Below are 17,440 nucleotides of genomic sequence, written 5' to 3'. Positions count from 1 at the left end.
AAATCCGCAGAGCAGAGTGAGCTCCTGCTGTTAGCCCCAGCTTCTGCCAACCTAGCAGTTCGACAACGGCAGCTCTTCAGCTTAGAAACTGAAATGAGCACCAACCCCCAGAGTTGAACATGACTAGACTTAATGTCAGGGGAACACTTTTACCTTTACTCTAAATCAACATATTTAAGGATAATGCAGGTTTCTGATAACCTGCCTTTCCCCCTCCTCTCAAACAGGTTACCAAAGGAAGAAGTTGGCCTTTTCAGGAATCTGGGATAGGTCTTTTTAAAAGGACAATTTCAGAGACCAAAAATTATCTTCCTAGAGAGACAAATGTTGTTTTCAGAAAAATCTCAGACCTTGATCTCATTGAGAAGAATTAATAAGTGCTGTATGCGTATACAGGCTATGGGAGGTGCTTCTTTAAAAAGTGCTCTGTCTTTGAAGGATGGTGGAGCTTTGAAGATGGGGCTCAATTTAGACCAGACAATCCATGGTTGAAGGGTCCCATCCAGCCTTTTACTGAAGAAGGGGGAGCTCTGAGGATAGGAAGTCACAAGGGAGAGAAGGAAGGCAGGAGAAGAGAAGGGGTGGATAAACAGGGCAAAACCTTGGTGGTGAGAAGGAGCAGGGGAAGAGGATGTGGTCTAACCTATCCATACTTTTTCTCCCCCTACCCCAGGCATGGGCAAACTTTTTTCTATATTTCTATGTAATGAGATTGCAAGGGTAGTTTCTCTATCTCACTTAATTTGCATGGTTGACTCTTGACCTAACCACCAGTGTCCCACTTCGCCGTAAAAAGGAGGGGCAATGGGGTGAATCTGTCGCCCTGCACGCAGCTCCCTCTCAGCGACACTTCCCCCATTGCATGTGAGGAGCATTGTCCGAGCACCAAGGATCTGTTCTGGCTCCATTGGAGACAGCACAATACAGGCAGGCTCCCATATGAGGAGGGAAGCGCCATACAACACTTCTACTCCACTTGTGAGCAGGGCTTCTGCTGGAAGTCCAGCAATGTCATGGCGTGGGCAGCATGCCATTTTGTCGTTGGACTGCCGGTGAAGCGTCCATCTGATTAGGTCATCTGTCCTATAGTTTTGCTGTGTAGTGCACCCAGTTAATACAAGGTGGGCATTAAAAATTTCCCACATTTCAAGGGGGCACTATGTGGGCTGTAGAGAGTTGGCATGGGTCTAATTAGGTGGGTTAGGCTGTGCCATTTTCAGTACTTGACGATGATCAGGGCTTTGTTGTTCAAGTATATTATGAAAACAGCCATTCTGTGATAATTATGTAGAAAGCATTCCATACACACTTTGCGTTTGGTTGAAATGTATCTGTACTAGATCAGAAAATAAATTTGCTATGGATTTCTAATCTTTGAGTAACTGGATCCACACTGAAAAGAAAATCCCTGGTAGACCTAGAAACATTGGCACACCAGAAAAGGTGGAAGCAGTAAGAGCAACACTCAGCAATCACCAAGGTGTTTTGCTCATAAGGATGCCATGGGACTCGGGATATCAAGTCAAAGTTTGAGGATGATCTGCATGCCGATTTAAAATAATAATAAACGTTATTTTTATATCCCGCCCCATCTCCCCGAAGGGACTCGGGGCGGCTCACAACAGGGACAAGCCCAAACAACAACAACAACATATTTAACATAAACTTAAAACATTCCAACAATACACAAAATAAAATAATGGACAAATACATTAAAATCCAAGCAGATAAAATCAGAGTAATTAAAAGCAACCCAGTGGGGACAGGTTTCATAAGTGCGATTTAAAGCAGAATCCTTATAAAATGATTTGTCTGACATGATTTTTTAAACCCATTAAAAACAAAATTGTTTTCATGCATTTTTCAGAAACATATACAATTTTTCTATATAGCTTTGTTCATTTGTATACCCCTTTAAAATGTAGGAGATCTTTATGTTCTACTTTGTATATAAACTTGTCATGCATTCATTTGTTCACAGAAGTGATGTCGCTTTGTAAACACCAACCTGTGCACATTTCCTTACTTTATGCCTATTGTTTAGATACAATACAGTTTCCTCACTTATTCAGCATTATTTCTGTTTTGTATTTTGGAATGTTTTTTAAATTGTCAGCCTCTGACATTATATAACACAACTCAAATCTGTGTTACACTATTTGAAAGACTGGCTTCAGCTCCTGATAATGTTCTCCATACCAAACTGATTATTTTGCTTTGGTAACTTATGTGTGTATGTGTCCCTGTAAGTCACCTATTGACTTAAGGTGGCTCCATTAACTTCATAGGGTTTTCTTACGACCTCATCAGGTGGGGTGAATTTAGCATCCTAGGATGCTTTCACCCTGTCTAGAGGACAGAGCACCATGCATTGTGTGAGTTCCAGTGGAGGCCCTGCCCCCAACCGGAGGGAAAGGCTTCCCATGTTGTGCTGGCTGCAATGGCACCAGCATGAGGCCTCTCCGCAAGGGTGATGCTTTCCCCATGTGATGGGGAAAGTATCGCTGAGAGGGAGCTGCACACAGGGTGACAGATTTGCCCTGCTGCTCCCTTTTTCCTCCTGGTTGCCAGACAAAGCTTCCCACTTTGCCTGGCCTTTATGATGAGGCCCAAAGGCAAGGAATACTCAGAGAGGGTTTCTCCAATTCCTTTCTCTGAAATACATTGTACAATACCTGGAATTCCTTGGTGGCCTCCCCTCCTTAAAAAATAAGCTGGCCTTCTCCCCCACCACCAAATGACCCATAAAACACAGCATCCTTACATCATTCCACTTTGCCTTGGATTTCTCTTTCTCAAATCTGTGATATTCTCTGCGATCGAACAGTTCTGTCAGTAGCCGCCAAAGCAAGAGGAGGAGAAGTCCAATGAGAGCTACACCAGCAATGGTACCTCCCACAATGGCCGCAACATTAGGTGGCTCTGGACACTCTAAGAACAAAAGGGAAACAGAATTTGCATTATCTGAATGAACAATAAAAACGATTTCATCACACCAAACTGCTGTATCTCGAGAACTGGGTTAATGTAGATAATCGATACATACTGAGTTGATCATCTTTGACATCAAATCAAATCAAAATCTTTATTTCGGTCATAGAGCAGTGTAAGTGGTGTACAGTCTCATAAAAACATGTACATAAAATCTAAAAGGCTAAAAAAAACCCAAAAGTATGCTGAAGGCTAAAACACACAACTCTTTAGAGAAGGGATTGGACTAAAAAGGGATGGAGAGGAGGAAGATTGATGGAAGGGCAGGAGCATTCAGAGCATTCAGTCTAGGAGACTTGGATACATTTCAGTTAGCTGATAGATGGATTGTTAGCTGTTGGATCCAGCCTTCAATTGGTGGATTTTAAGTGCTGCTACACAAAACTTGGCAGCATTGTAGGTTATAACTGGGTTGGTATCTGAGAGCAGCAGGTTGGTGTAAAATTGTCTTGAACAGCCTGGATAATTATATAGCATAGGCAGGATGAGTCTGGATTGAATGTCCCTGTAGAACAGGCACTGGAGGAGTGCATGGTCTGTTGACATCCCTGTATGACAGGCACATTTGACATCACACTTCTCTCATTTGTGCAACTGTGCTGGGTTACTATTCTGCAGTCTCTTTCACACATCCTTTCTAAACCCATCTTCGTGAACAATTCCTTACCCAACATGACTTGAAATTTGTGTTTTTCAAATTATTTTTTAAGTGATTGTGAAATTTTAGCACTGGAAATTGGCAAAGATATATATAAAATAAAAGCACAACAACCATCTTTGAAGTAAGACAGGGAGAAAAGGAGCATTTCATCCCCAGAATGTATTTATTTATTTCCATCATTTCTATCGCGCCCTTCTCACCCGAAGGGACTCAGGGTGGCTCACAAACTGGCAGAATTCGATGCCAATACACAATACAAAAAAATAAAACATAAGCAATTAAAACAGTTAAACAAATTAACAATATACAATAAATAGATTTAAAGCAATACAATACAAAATACTTGAACCATTCATCCGCAAAACCTTGTACGTGAACTTTAATCTAGACCGAGTCGAAGCCAACAGAATTCACTCATTAAATGCTTGCTCACAAAGCCAGGTCTTCACTTTATTCCTAAAACTCAAAAGGGATGGAGCCTGCCAGATATCACTAGGGAGGGAATTCCACAGCCGAGGAGCCACCACTGAGAAGGCCCTGTCTCTCATCCCCACTAGCCGCACTTGTGAGGCATGTGGGACCGAGAGCAGGGCTACCCCAGATGATCTTAAGGTTCTTAAGAAGTCATGTCACTGTTGGCAAGCTGGCACAAAAACAGAAGGGACTCGTCCTGCTAAGGTAGGTAATGGGAACTTAAGAAGATAGGCACCAATTAAGACTTTAAAAAAAATCTTGAACCAGTGGGCTCAAGGAGCCCAAAAGTATGAGAGAGCTCTGGGGACTGATCCCTGGATAGCCCCAGGATCCCTGGATACCCCACAGGCCCAATATCCCATTAGACTCTGGCCTTTTAGGAGTCCTGGGTCTAATGAGGCATTCATTTTATTAATTTGGAATAACCGTGGTTATTCTGAATTACTTCATTTTAACCAGAGGTGCTGTTTGGATGCCTCCAGTAAAAGCCAGACAGGCCCCACATTTTGGGGCTTGTCTGGAAGGGCCCCAAAAGTGATGATCCAGCTGCAATGGTGGTTTGTCTGCTTCATGTGCTCAAGTCGAAAGAATTCCCTCTGCTACTGGGATGTGCATAGTTTGAATAGAACTGTGGGAGTCCTCTGACTTCCCACCTTTCCATCCTGCTCCATCTGCTGAGTCAGAAAACACTACTCTGGCTGGGGCAGTCTTTTATATTGTAACAATGTGGTTTTGGGGTGAGAGTGGTTATAGCCAAACTATCTGTTCTGTTGATATGAATGAGTATTATTAGGGAAAGCTGTGCCTAACATACCTTTCTTAGGATCCACTGTAACAGCATACCGATCCCTTCCATCCATTTGAGACATAGTGTAACTGATCCAACAATTTTGAGAATCCTTCTCCTTGCATTGTTTACTTTTGGGTGCCACTACGTCTTTCACAATAATATTTTGACACTGCTGAGTGCAATTCTTCTGAAATGGGCCGCCCCCAAAAGCCTTGCACTCAACACAGGAACTGAAAAATCAACAAGAAACAACAAGCATGTTTTAAAGAAGAATTTTCCAGAACAGAGATGCAGTGGTCTAGATGCTATGCAGTACATTTGAACCCTCAGCAGCGCATCAGATTAAACTGCTGAGCTGCAGAATTTGCTGACCAAAAGGTCAGTGGCTTGAATCCGGGGAGAGGGGTGAGTTTCCACTGTTATCCCCAGCTTCTGCCAACCTAGCAGTTCGGAAAACATGCAAATGTGAGGTACCGCTCCGGCAGGAAGGTAATGGCGCTCCATAAAGTCATGCTGGCCACATGACCTTGGAGGTGTCTACGGACAATGCCAGCTCTTCGGCTTAGAAATGGAGATGAGCACCAACCCCCAGAGCCAGACACAACTAGACTTAATGTCAGGGGAAAGCCTTTACCTTTACCTTTGAAGCATATGGGGGGAATCATCATATCTAGGTAGCTTTTCACGGGGTTCCGTCTTTAAGGAAGACGTGAGAATTTACTCACTCCCATTACACAGGATCACCTCTTCCTCTTTCTAGCTCAACCATCTGCTTAATTTTCCATCACACAGGCTGGTAATTGTCAGTTTTAAAACACTCCTTTCAATGGGATATTCCCTCCTTCTCTTTGAATTCCTCTTCTAGAGGAGACCAGCACATTTTAAAACACTTCTTTCAATGGAATCTACATTGTCTTTAAATCACTAGTGCACAGAAGGATTATAAAATGGAGTGTAAATGGAGAACTCCACCACTTCCCATTCAACTGATAGATACTCATTTTTAGGCATTTCTACATTCATGCAATGGAGTTGCTTTGTGTCAGGCTTTGAAATCCTCCTGTTTCTACATGCTGCAGAGACAAAGTCTCACTGGAAGCAGTGCTGTGTCATTTGATGGGCTCCATGGGAGTGTAGAAACTAAGAAGGAAAATTATCTAATGAAGTCCTTACTTTATATTTATCTCAATAATCTCTGGACCAAGTAGGAAAAGGACAGTGTATTTTGAGTCCACGGCTACCTTACTGTGAGGGTGGTTTAGAAAATAAACTGTCAAAAAGGCTCAGGCAAGATTCCAAATCTATATAGTTTGTTCTCTACAAGGACCATCCAATCCAAACCTATTCTCCCGTGCAAAAACACAAAATCAAAGCACTCTCACAGACATCTGGTTGGCTATAGTGAGAAAAAAGGAGGTTGCACTAGATAAGTCTTTGCTTTCATTCAAAACACCCATTATATTCTAGGGGGCTTTGAATGTTATTTTTAAAAACAAACACAATGCCATTTTGAATGCCATTATGGTAAGTTTACATTTAAATCTAGATCTATTCTTAAATATACCTCATCTGTTGTGTCAAGCCATTGCTGTATTTAACTTTGGGGTATGGAAGTTTACATTTAAATCTAGATCTATTCATAAATATACCTCATCTGTTGTGTCGAGCCATTGCTGTATTTAACTTTGGGGTATGGAAGGAGAGATGAATTTGTTCTGTTACAAAATCCCAGCACTTAAGTGAGGCTTTCTACGCCAGAAAGGCAAGAAGGCATCATGCAGGATCAATCAATTGCTACAGGAGTCCCCAGTGGCACAGTGGATTAAACCCTTGTGCTGGCAGGACTGATGACTTGAAGGCTAGGTTGCTGACCTGAAGGTTGCCGGTTCGAATCCAACCCGGGAACAGTACGGATGAGCTCCCTCTGTCAGCTCCAGCTCCATGCGGCGACATGAGAGAAGCCTCCCACAAGGATGGTAAAAACATCAAAACAGTCGGGCATCCCCTGGGCAACATCCTTGCAGACAGCTAATTCTCTAACACCACAAGTGACTTTGAGTTTCTCAAGTGGCTCTTGACACGAAATAAGAAAAATAAATTCCTAACAAAATCTATATATATAAAAGAGTGATGGCATCACGGCGACTCACAAAACAACAAAAGTACAGCAACCTCGAAATTTGACAACACAACCCATCATCCATGCCTCCAGGTTGATACAACAAAAAGAAAAGAAAAACAAAGTCCTAATTAGAGGGAGAGCAATATTTTTTTTATCCAATTGCTGCCAGTTTAGAGGGCTAATCTCTGCCCACTTTGTCTCCTAGCAACCAACACTTAGCAAGCCAAGGGACAGCCAGGGTTCAGTTAGGGGACAGGCAGACTTAGGCTATCTAATTTGCACTGGATTATATGGCAGTGTAGACTCAAGGCCCTTCCACACAGCTATATAACCCATTTATAATCTTATATTATCTGCTTAGCACTGGATTATCTTGACTCCACACTACCATATAATCCACTTCAGTGTGCATTTTATACAGCTGTGAAGAAGGGGCCTCATATAATCCAGTTCTAAGCAGATAATATAAGATTATCAAGATACAGTAGACTCTCACTTATCCAACATAAACAGGCTGGCAGGGTAAGTGAATATGTTGGATAATAAGAAGGGATTAAGGAAAAGCCTATTAAACATCAAATTAGGTAATCGTTCTACAAATTAAGCACCAAAACATCATATTATACAACAAATTTGACAGAAAAAGTAGTTCCATGCGCAGTAATGCTATGTAGTAATTACAGTAGAGTCTCACTTATCCAACACTCGCTTATCCAATGTTCTGGATTATACAACGCATTTTTGTAGTCAATGTTTTCAATATATCGTGATATTTTGGTGCTAAATTCATAAATACAGTAATTACTACATAGCATTACTGTGTATTGAACTACTTTTTCTGCCAAATTTGTTGTCTAACATGATGTTTTGGTGCTTCATTTGTAAAATCATAACCTAATTTGATGTTTAATAGGCTTTTCCTCTGTTTTCTCAGGGCCACAGACAGTAGAAGCACATAAAATATTGCAAACAACACCGCTCTGAAAACAAGGGAATTCCAAACAGGAAAGAATCAGGGCCAGCTAACACCTCCCAACAAAAAATTCACTTAGGGAGGAAACAGCCAGGCTTTAAAGCTGCAAGGCCATTACATCCTAAGCATTTTTCCTAATTGCAGCATTCATACTTGCTTCCAACAGACAAAAAAAAACCAATCAGAAATATTGTATATTCACAACCTTTAGGAAATAATATCCCCTGGTGGCGCAGCATGTTAAAGTGCTGAGCTGCTGAACTTCTGGACCGAAAGGCCGCAAGTTTGAATTGGGGGAGCGGAGAGAGCCCCCACTGTTAGCCCCAGCTTCTGCCAAACCAGAAGTTCAAAAACATGCAAATGTGAGTGCATCAATAGGTACTGCTCCGGTGGGAAGGTAACGCCGCTCCATGCAGTCATCCCACATGACCTTGGAGGAGTCTACGGACAACGCCGGCTCTTCGGCTTAGAAATGGAGATGAGCCCCAACCCCCAGAGCCGGTCACGACTGGACTTAACGTCAGGGGAAAACCTTTACCTTAACTACCACCAGTTCCTCAATACTTTATTTTCCATACCACCAGACTTCGCCACAGCAACGCGTGGCCGGGCACAGCTAGTATTGTATAAATGGGATACTTTTTCATATTGACATCCAAAATATAGCTCTGTCCACAGTCATGTGAACTTAAGGGACGACAAGGAGATATAGATGGGAGGACAAGGCTCCCTTGTATCACTTACATATATTTGGGGCAGGGTGATGGACAGCCAGGACAATCTTTGCAAAATGGGGGCTGGTAGCCAGGGTCACAGTTGCAGGTATTGCACTGACACTCCCCACGGAGACTGCATACATTTGAATCCCGGTTCAGGGAACAACCTTCAGTTGAAGATATGCATTGGCAGGCGCTGCCATCGAAGCCAGTGGAGCATTTGCATTTTCCACAGTCGCATCGTCCTCGTTCTGCAAAGAGAAGTAATGGCTGAAAATATTGCTCACGTCCATACCTCAAACATGAAACAATTTTAACAGAAAATAGGTTGAATAAGTAAAGGTAAAGGTTTCCCTCTGATATTAAGTCTAGTCGTGTCCAACACTGAGGGTTGGTGCTCATCTCCATTTCTAAGCTGAAAAGCCAGAGTTCTCTGTAGACACCTCCAAGGTCATGTGGCCAGCATGACTGCATGGAGTGCCATTACCTTCCTGTACCTATTGATCTATTCACATTTGCATGTTTTTGAACTGCTAGGTTGACAGAAGCTGGGGCTGACAGCAGGATCTCACCTCACTCCTCGGATTCGAACCACCAACCAGCGGTTTAACCTGCTGCACTGCATTGACAATACTCTTAAGTTACTCAAACTAAAATAAAAGCCATTTCTTGTAAATGGCTGCAGTGATCTTTTGATACACGAACAGGCTGTCACTGATGCAAGAACTTTGGAAAGATACTGAAAAATAACGATGCCCCATATATACATGTATATATGTCTAGAATTTCAAATCAAAAAGATTGGGTCAACATTTCCACAGATCAACATGAAATACTGTACCATAATTCTCATCAGAAAAGGAACTATCCCCTTCTTTGAGCAGAGTGGCAAAGAAAGCAAGAGCGTAGTTCCTACCAAGAGAGCTTAAAAGAAACATGAAACCCTTTGACTGCCTTGGCACTCCTTTGAGAGAAAGCTCCAAAGAGCCACTGCTATATTCCCACCCAGGCACTCAAAAAGACAGGAAGCAGAGATAGCAGAGGGAATCAATGTTTTTTCTAGTTCTCTTGGGACAGACAAAGCTCTCACCTTTCACTATTCTACTCAGAGAAGCGGGTGATAAAAGCAGAATACCTCTGAGGATGTCTGCCATAGGTGTGGGCGAAATGTCAGGAGAGAATACTTCTGGAACATGGCCATATAGCCCGAAAAACACACAACAACCCAGAGTACATTACTGTCTCTTATTTAAAAATGAACCACCCCCTTTTCTGAGTAGGGTAGAAAATGATGGCAATGATGCCCAGGGCAGCTAGCTGAAGCAGCAGCTCCTCCCGTGGCCAGAATCGAGCATACCCTCATGAAGTCAGAATCTGGGAATGTTAAATAGCCTCTGTGTCTTTGTGTGTGTCGTATGTCTGATGGCATTGAATGTGATCCGCCCTGAGTCCCCTTCGGGGTGATAAAGGTGAAATATAAATACTGTAAATAAATAAATAGCTCCCTTGAGGTGATCATGGCACTTATGCCTCTTTGTGGAATGGCCCTTAGTATACACAAGAATTTACGATATCTCGGACAACAGATTAAATACACACCTTCACATTAAAACCCAGATCCAATCTACCTAGTGCTAAAAATGCAGCCAAGTTCTAATTTAACATTGTATTATCTCACCATATGGGGTTTGATAGGAAAAGACATTCAAAACTGGTTTCCCTGTGCCTCTTTCTGTGCATACTAACAAGTGTTTTAGCTATGGTGTCACTCCACCTATATTGTCTCGTGCTACTGCTTTCACCCAGTAGCTGTTTGACATATTTAGTCTGTGTTCTTAGCAAAAGGCTACCTAATGCGGGAGACTCAAGGCAGTACTGCTTCCCTCAGCATGGCCTCTTGCCCCACAGGAGCACTGAATCCCACTTCCACAGAAAGGCATTGCCATGGTGGGTCCTCTCTGGACCAGGCCCTAAATCAAGGTCTCCAAACTAGAGTCCACAGGCCAGATGCGGCCCTCCAAGGCCATTTACCCAGCCTCTCCCCTAAAATTTAGAGTTAGAGTCACCCTAATTCTGAAATGACTTTAAGGCACACAAAAACAATAATCCTAATTGACTTGACTATCTCATCAGCCAAAGGCAGGCCCACATGTCCCATTGAAATATGTTTATGTTGAGTAAAATTGCTCTTCATTTTACACACTGTATCGTTATTTTATGTTTTGAGGGGTTTTTGCACCACAAATAAGATATGTGAAGTGTGCCAAGGAATTTGTTCAAGTTTTTTTTCCCTTCAAACTATAGTCTGCCCTGAAACAGTCTGAGGGTAACCGTGAACAGGCCCTTGGCTTTAAATATTTGAGGGCCCCTGCCCTCAATGGTAAGTCATCCATGAAAGTAGTTGACAGTAATATCAGCTAAATTGACCTACTTCTAAGTTCCATGGCTGTGATCAAAGTGTAAATCAGAGCCTTAGGCAATGAAAAGATTGGTGCCATGTAATGGTCAGTGAGCTGGAAGATTGGTGCCATGTAATGGTCAGTGAGCTGGAAGATGCAGACACACTGATACAGAAAGGTACACTGATGAAAGTGTAGACATGACAATACATTATTTACATGCAGAGCCGGCCCTAGGTAATTTTCAAGTGTAGGCAAACAGAATTTTGCCCCCCCCCCCCAAACCAATCACTGAAAAATAAAAGCGTTGGAATAAGCGAAAATGTTGGATAATAAGGAGGGGTTAAGGAAAAGCCTGTTAAACATCAAATTACATTACGATTTTACAAATTAAGCACCAAAACATCATGTTTTACAACGAATCAACAGAAAAATCAGTTCAATACATGGTAATGTTATGTAGGAATTACTATATTTGTGAATTTAGCACCAAACATTGAACAGGGATATAGGGCAGTGTGGACTGAGATAACCCAGATAGCCCCCGGTATTTAAAAAAACCCCTCTAAAATCAGGACAATAAATAAAGAACAACACTCTGAAAACAGGGATGATGGCGCCCCCAGGACATTGGCACCACAGGCAAGTGCCTAGTTTGCCTTATGGTTGGGCCGCCTCTGTTTACATGCCTATAGTAAAACAACAGCAACAAGAAACAAAGAGAAGTAAATCTGATGTTCCTTCCCATAACCTACTTTCATCAGTTACTCACCTTCTCCTCCACAAAGTTTGCCATTGTGAAGTTCACAGTTAACGTTGTCACACTCACAGAAGGGGCCATAAATCTCCTTTTTGGGGATATCACTGGTATGGCAAACACACTGTCCACATACACAGTCCCCTAGGCCAGAGCAGATGACGGAGGCATTGTCTTTTCGGCAGCTCTTTTCCAGTTCCTTACTGGATTTGCCTCCAGTTTTACAATCACAATTCTTTCCAGTAAAACCGGAATCGCACCTGGCAGGACAGAAGATATATTCAGAACTGGGATAACTGAGAAACAGTGCTTCTAAAATCTAGATTTTAGATGGTTCCAAAGTAAGTGTAAAATGTATTTTTTCATTCAATAATAAACCTTTCAGAAAATTTAGCACTCCCACTTTTACTTCACTGAGTGAATATTTTTCTTTTTCTTTGCAACAAAAAAAAGTCCCAAAGGGCTTGATTAACAAATGAATCAGTAGTGGCTGAAAGCGTGTTTGCTGCCTGCTTTCTTTGGGTTCCTCCACAACATGACACAGCGAAATGTCAGAATCTTTTTGATCTAGATATGCTAAGATGGTTCTGTTTGCGGGACTTATTGTGAAAAGACTTATTGTGATAGGTTTAAAAATTGACACATTTATTAAGGCTTAAGGTAAAGGTAAAGGTTTTCCCCTGACATTAAGTCTAGTTGTGTCCGACTCTGGGGGTTGGTGCTTATCTCCTTTTCTAAGCCGAAGAGCTGGCATTGTCTATAGACACCTCCAAGGTCATGTAGCCGGCATGACTGCATGGAACACCATTACCTTCCCGCCAGAACTGGGGCTAACAGTGGGAGCTCACCCCACTCCCCAGATTCGAACCACCGACCTTTCAGTCAACAACTTCAGCAGCTCAGGGGTTTAACCCGATGCGCCACCACAGGCTCTATTAAGGCTTAAGCTGCCCTTATCTACAGTGCACTTCAGTAAACGCTTATATCATAAAAATGTTATTGTAAATGACACAGGTAAACTTATTAAGATTTGAAAACCTGTTTTTTTCAAACTACCTTCAATTAAATGAACAATTGACTGAGTCCCTACCTCCACCCATATCCTAGCCTCTACACTTCATCACTGGCTCATGTTATTAGTGCAATAGTAATATATTGCACAACTATAATTTTATTCCTCTGCCCCAAAACTGAATGAGATTTTCCTGCTTCTTGCAGGGGGTTGGACTGGATGGCCCGTGAGGTCTCTTCCAACTCTACGATTCTATGATTCTCTGATTCTATGAATTGCCATTGTGTCACTCTTGGCTACTGGCTAGGCTTTTATTGTGTGATGTTGTGATTGTATAGTTTTGATGTATTAATTTGTTGTAATTGGAATGTATTTTATGTTGTTGCATTTTATTGTATATTGCTGGGCTTGGTCCCTATGTAAACTGCCCCGAGTCCCCTTGGGGAGATGGGGCAGGATAGAAGAATATAGTTGTTGTTCTTGCTATTATTATTATTATTATTATTATTATTATTATTATTATTATTATTATTATTATTATTATTATATCCTGCATTTCTTCAATTGTAAGACGCCATTGATGATGATGCACCCTAATTTCAGTAATACCACTACTAACAAAAATACATTCATCTGTGATTCCAAGACACACCTCATTTTTAGAGATGTTTATATAGGAAAAAAATAAGTCTTAGCATTGAAGAAGTACAGAAATTGAATGTTCATAGTATTTTAGGTGCTGCAAGATTCTCTGTATTGTCAAATAATAGCCTGTAACGTAAAGATCCTGGTGTCTGGTCTAATTCAATATCCTGCAAAGATCTATGATCTGAAATGTGATTTAAGAGCATTCCTACAACCATCAACATTCTGCCTTTCCCCCCTCCAATCAGAAAATTAGGCAGCCAAAAGGAAAAATAACTCATTGGACTCCTTTAACATAGCGATTCAGAAATACATTTACTTGGAGTAATTCCCACTTGAGGGAGGGGCAGCATGGACCAGAGGTTTGAGCACTGATTCTGGAGATTATGGAAGCCCAACTTGAGCAAGCCATGCCCTCTCAGTACTCTGAAGAAAGCAAGGGCACTGCCTGAACAAATCTTCCCATTATAGGGTCAGTTTAGGGTTTCCACAAATCAGAAATAACAACTATTTTCACCTGACTCAATAAAATGTAATTCAGAATAAAGAGGGTTCTCTTTACCCTATGTCATGTGCCCTTAAAAAAGGATTGGGATACTATGAGGAAAGTGTTCCTACACCACATCACTGACTTGCACAATTCTTACACAAATATTGATTTTTGGAGACACATTGTCCAAACATCTAGCCACTGTGTCATTCTTTATTTCTCTTGCTGTGAGTCAACTGGCAAGGAACCCAGGTACAAACTTCAAACCTGGTCATTTATTAAAGAGATATTTATCTTTTAAACCCCTAAGATACAGGGTCACACTTTAATAAATCAAACTAAAGTACTGTTCAATTATCCCGGTGGAAGCCACAAGGTGATGCTAGAGAGAGAGAAGGATAGTCCATTTTACAAGGGGAGAAGGGTTTAAAGGAGGAAAACCATTTCCCCCTGTTTTCCGGTTATTCCCCCCTTCCATGTCGCTGTCGTGGATATAACCCTCATTTATGATATGGGAAGGGGTAGGGGGAATAAACAGCAAAAAATGGGAAAATTCTTTTCCTCCTTCAACTCCCCTCCCCCATAAAATGGACTGTCCTTCTTACTCTAGGTCCCCTTTTGGAGTCCGCCCGGATAATGGAACGGTACTAAAATGAATTAATATTTCCAATTTCATTGAGCACACACAAAGTACTTCTCATCTCTTTAACCATGGCTATGGAGCGAGTTCTTTCTCTCTGGGCAGTGCCATTTAATACCACTGTATGCTGAAAATTTTGAAAAGACAGTGATTAAAAATAAACCAACAACACAAAACACTTCAGGGTTCACGAACATGTGCAGAGAGCAGGAGATGACGGTTTTGTAATAGTACTCCTATTGCCACCCAATTTTTAATGTGTGTATATACAGTGAGCAATCTTAATTTTTGTAGTACTTTCGCCTCGTTCCCTTTCTTTGATAAAAATAAAAGACTGTTCAGACAGTCTTTTCTCATCACTCCCTAAATTTGAGACCCCCCCCCCCCCCCGCCGCTGACTAAAGCTCCTTGGCTGGTTCCATCTTTCTTCTAGAGCAGTGGTTCTCAACATGTGGGTCCCCAGATGTGTTTGGCTTTCAACTCCCAGAAATCCTAACTGCTAGTAAACTGGCTGGGATTTCTGGGAGTTGTAGGCCAAAGCACCTGGGGACCCACAGATTGAGAACCACTGTTCTAGAGCATCAGTTCTCAAAGTGTACTCCACAGAGCCCTTGAGGCTTCATGAAGCATCCTGAGGGGCTTCCGTGATTCCCTCCCTTCTCCTCCCACTCCAAGCGATTCCTCCTCTTTCCTACGCCTCCACCTCCCTTGCCCTCAAAGCCTTTTTTCTTCACCTCTCCCGCCTGATCTTCTGCAAATATACTAAGAAGTCTGAACAGTGATGATGTTCAACATTTATTAGCAGGGTTGGCCTATCCAATGCCAGCATTGGAGCCATTTGTTTACCTGCAGATACCACAGTCTATTTTTCCATGTCCACTACACTCAGTCCCATCAGGTATTTTTTCATCACATTCACAGTTGCACCGACTGCGTATACGGACAGTGACAGCGGAGGAGTCTGAGAAACCAAGAGCCTGGATAGTAAAGTTCAGGTTATCAATGCACTCTGTTGCCGTAATTTTCACCTGAAAAATGACCTGGAAAAACAAAACCATGATATCAATCAATTTATACTTGATTTTAAGCTTAAAGTAGTTTCACTAAATATTAGAGATAGTCACATTTAAATGAAACACCTTCAAATCTAATTTCAAATCAGCCAGTGACAGGAGCCACACTTCCCAAGTGAGGGTGTTTCACAATGAACCTCTGGTCCTATGGGCAAAACTGCACAATAGAAATGTGAAGGGATTCTCAGTAAAGCATAGCATACTTTCCATTGGAAGCAGAGAGTGACATGCTTAAACTAGTTGCATATTTCAAAACATTTGAAAAGATAGGATAGCAGAATAGTTAAGGGGTTCTCTAAGATGCACCTGACAAATACAAATTAGAGGTATGCAAAACAGTAGAAATCTGTTCTGTTTTCATTCTATTTTCGGGTCTGGTCCCCCCCCCCCCCCCCCCCCCGGGTCTGTTTTCAGGAAGATTCTGGGAGATTAACGGGGCGGGAGGGTTCATAATTCGGGATCTGGAGTTTCATTTCTGTTTCTGTTTTGGGGGGGCACTCAAAACTCGAAACACAAACAGAATAAAAACAGAACGAACTTCTGCCATTCCGTGCACCCCTAATACAGATTAGCTAAATTTTAAACCTAACCTACCCCCACTGCTACATATGGTGTTGTGGTTAGGATTTTGGTGTGGGATTTGGGAAATCCAGGTTCCAAAATGAACTGAACCATATAATTCACTGGATAAACCCTTGGCCAATCACTCTCTCTCAGCTTGGCCCAGCTGTAAAGACTGTTGTGATGATGCATTAGAGAGCAGAGTTCCATACATTCCCTTCAAGTAATGAGACAAATAGGAGGATATCAATTTCGTTCAGCTTCACCTACCTCATCATTTTTCATTACGTTGTCACATTCTCCTCTTGGCTGATCCTTGGTATTTATTTTGTTAGTGCAGAAGGAATCAAATGTGACCTTCACAGAACTTGGCAAAGGACTATGATCCAAAATAATTTTGGAAGACAAATTCTGTAAGAAAAAGAAGATGGCCGTAGCATTCACGAAAGGGATATTTGACTACAACTCCCAGCAGACCTTTCAAATACTAAATAATGGTGTATGTATGAGGGTATTTATGAATGCATATATCCTGATACCCAGGCAATCTCCACCTAATTCTTAAAGGATGGAAGCAACATTATTGATAATACTTACATTATAAGCATCCCGAATAAGCTGGATTATGTTATCTGAATTGGCCCTCAGCTCTCCTACAGCAGACTTTGGGATCATCTCACTGAGTTTCTACCAATGAAGAATAAATATATTGAAAGCATTGCCTCACTTTGTAGGATAGGTAAGATTATAGTGCAAAAGTTAAGCAATAAATGTTGGTTATGGTAATCTCTTTCCTTCATATAATCCAACAATTCCTAATGAATGTAATACTTTTCAGTGCAGATTTTGTACTGTGACCCTTCTATATCACTGGGAATGTTTCTTACTTTGTATGTTTCAACCACATCACTGGTAACAGCAAATATGGGCTGGATATTATTTTCTTTAAGTTTCTGTACCAACTGACCAACAGATGGATAGTCCTGTGGGAGGAAGAAAACAGTGAGGATGGGGAGCAATTGCACAACTAAGATATTTGAAAGCAAGTACATTATAGCCTCCACCATTTCTCATATTCCTCTTTGCTTATAAACATGCAATGCAATAAACAAGAGTATGTAAATATCTACAGTTTA

General features: G+C 41.6%; 1 protein-coding gene across 1 annotated transcript in view; it reads right to left on the bottom strand.

The window, feature by feature from the left end:
• The window catches only part of itgb2 (integrin subunit beta 2), a 56,593-nt gene that overhangs the window by 2,818 nt on the left and 36,335 nt on the right, over nt 1–17,440 (bottom strand). The window contains 8 exon segments of the mRNA XM_062961700.1: nt 2,765–2,931; nt 4,941–5,146; nt 8,756–8,978; nt 11,899–12,143; nt 15,517–15,710; nt 16,575–16,715; nt 16,902–16,991; nt 17,192–17,287. Of these exon segments, the coding sequence (XP_062817770.1) occupies nt 2,765–2,931; nt 4,941–5,146; nt 8,756–8,978; nt 11,899–12,143; nt 15,517–15,710; nt 16,575–16,715; nt 16,902–16,991; nt 17,192–17,287 (1,362 nt within the window).

The sequence above is a fragment of the Anolis carolinensis genome, chromosome 1 (genome assembly GCF_035594765.1).
Source record: "Anolis carolinensis isolate JA03-04 chromosome 1, rAnoCar3.1.pri, whole genome shotgun sequence".
Lineage (NCBI taxonomy): Eukaryota > Metazoa > Chordata > Lepidosauria > Squamata > Dactyloidae > Anolis > Anolis carolinensis.
This window is presented reverse-complemented; position numbering and strand designations above follow the sequence as displayed.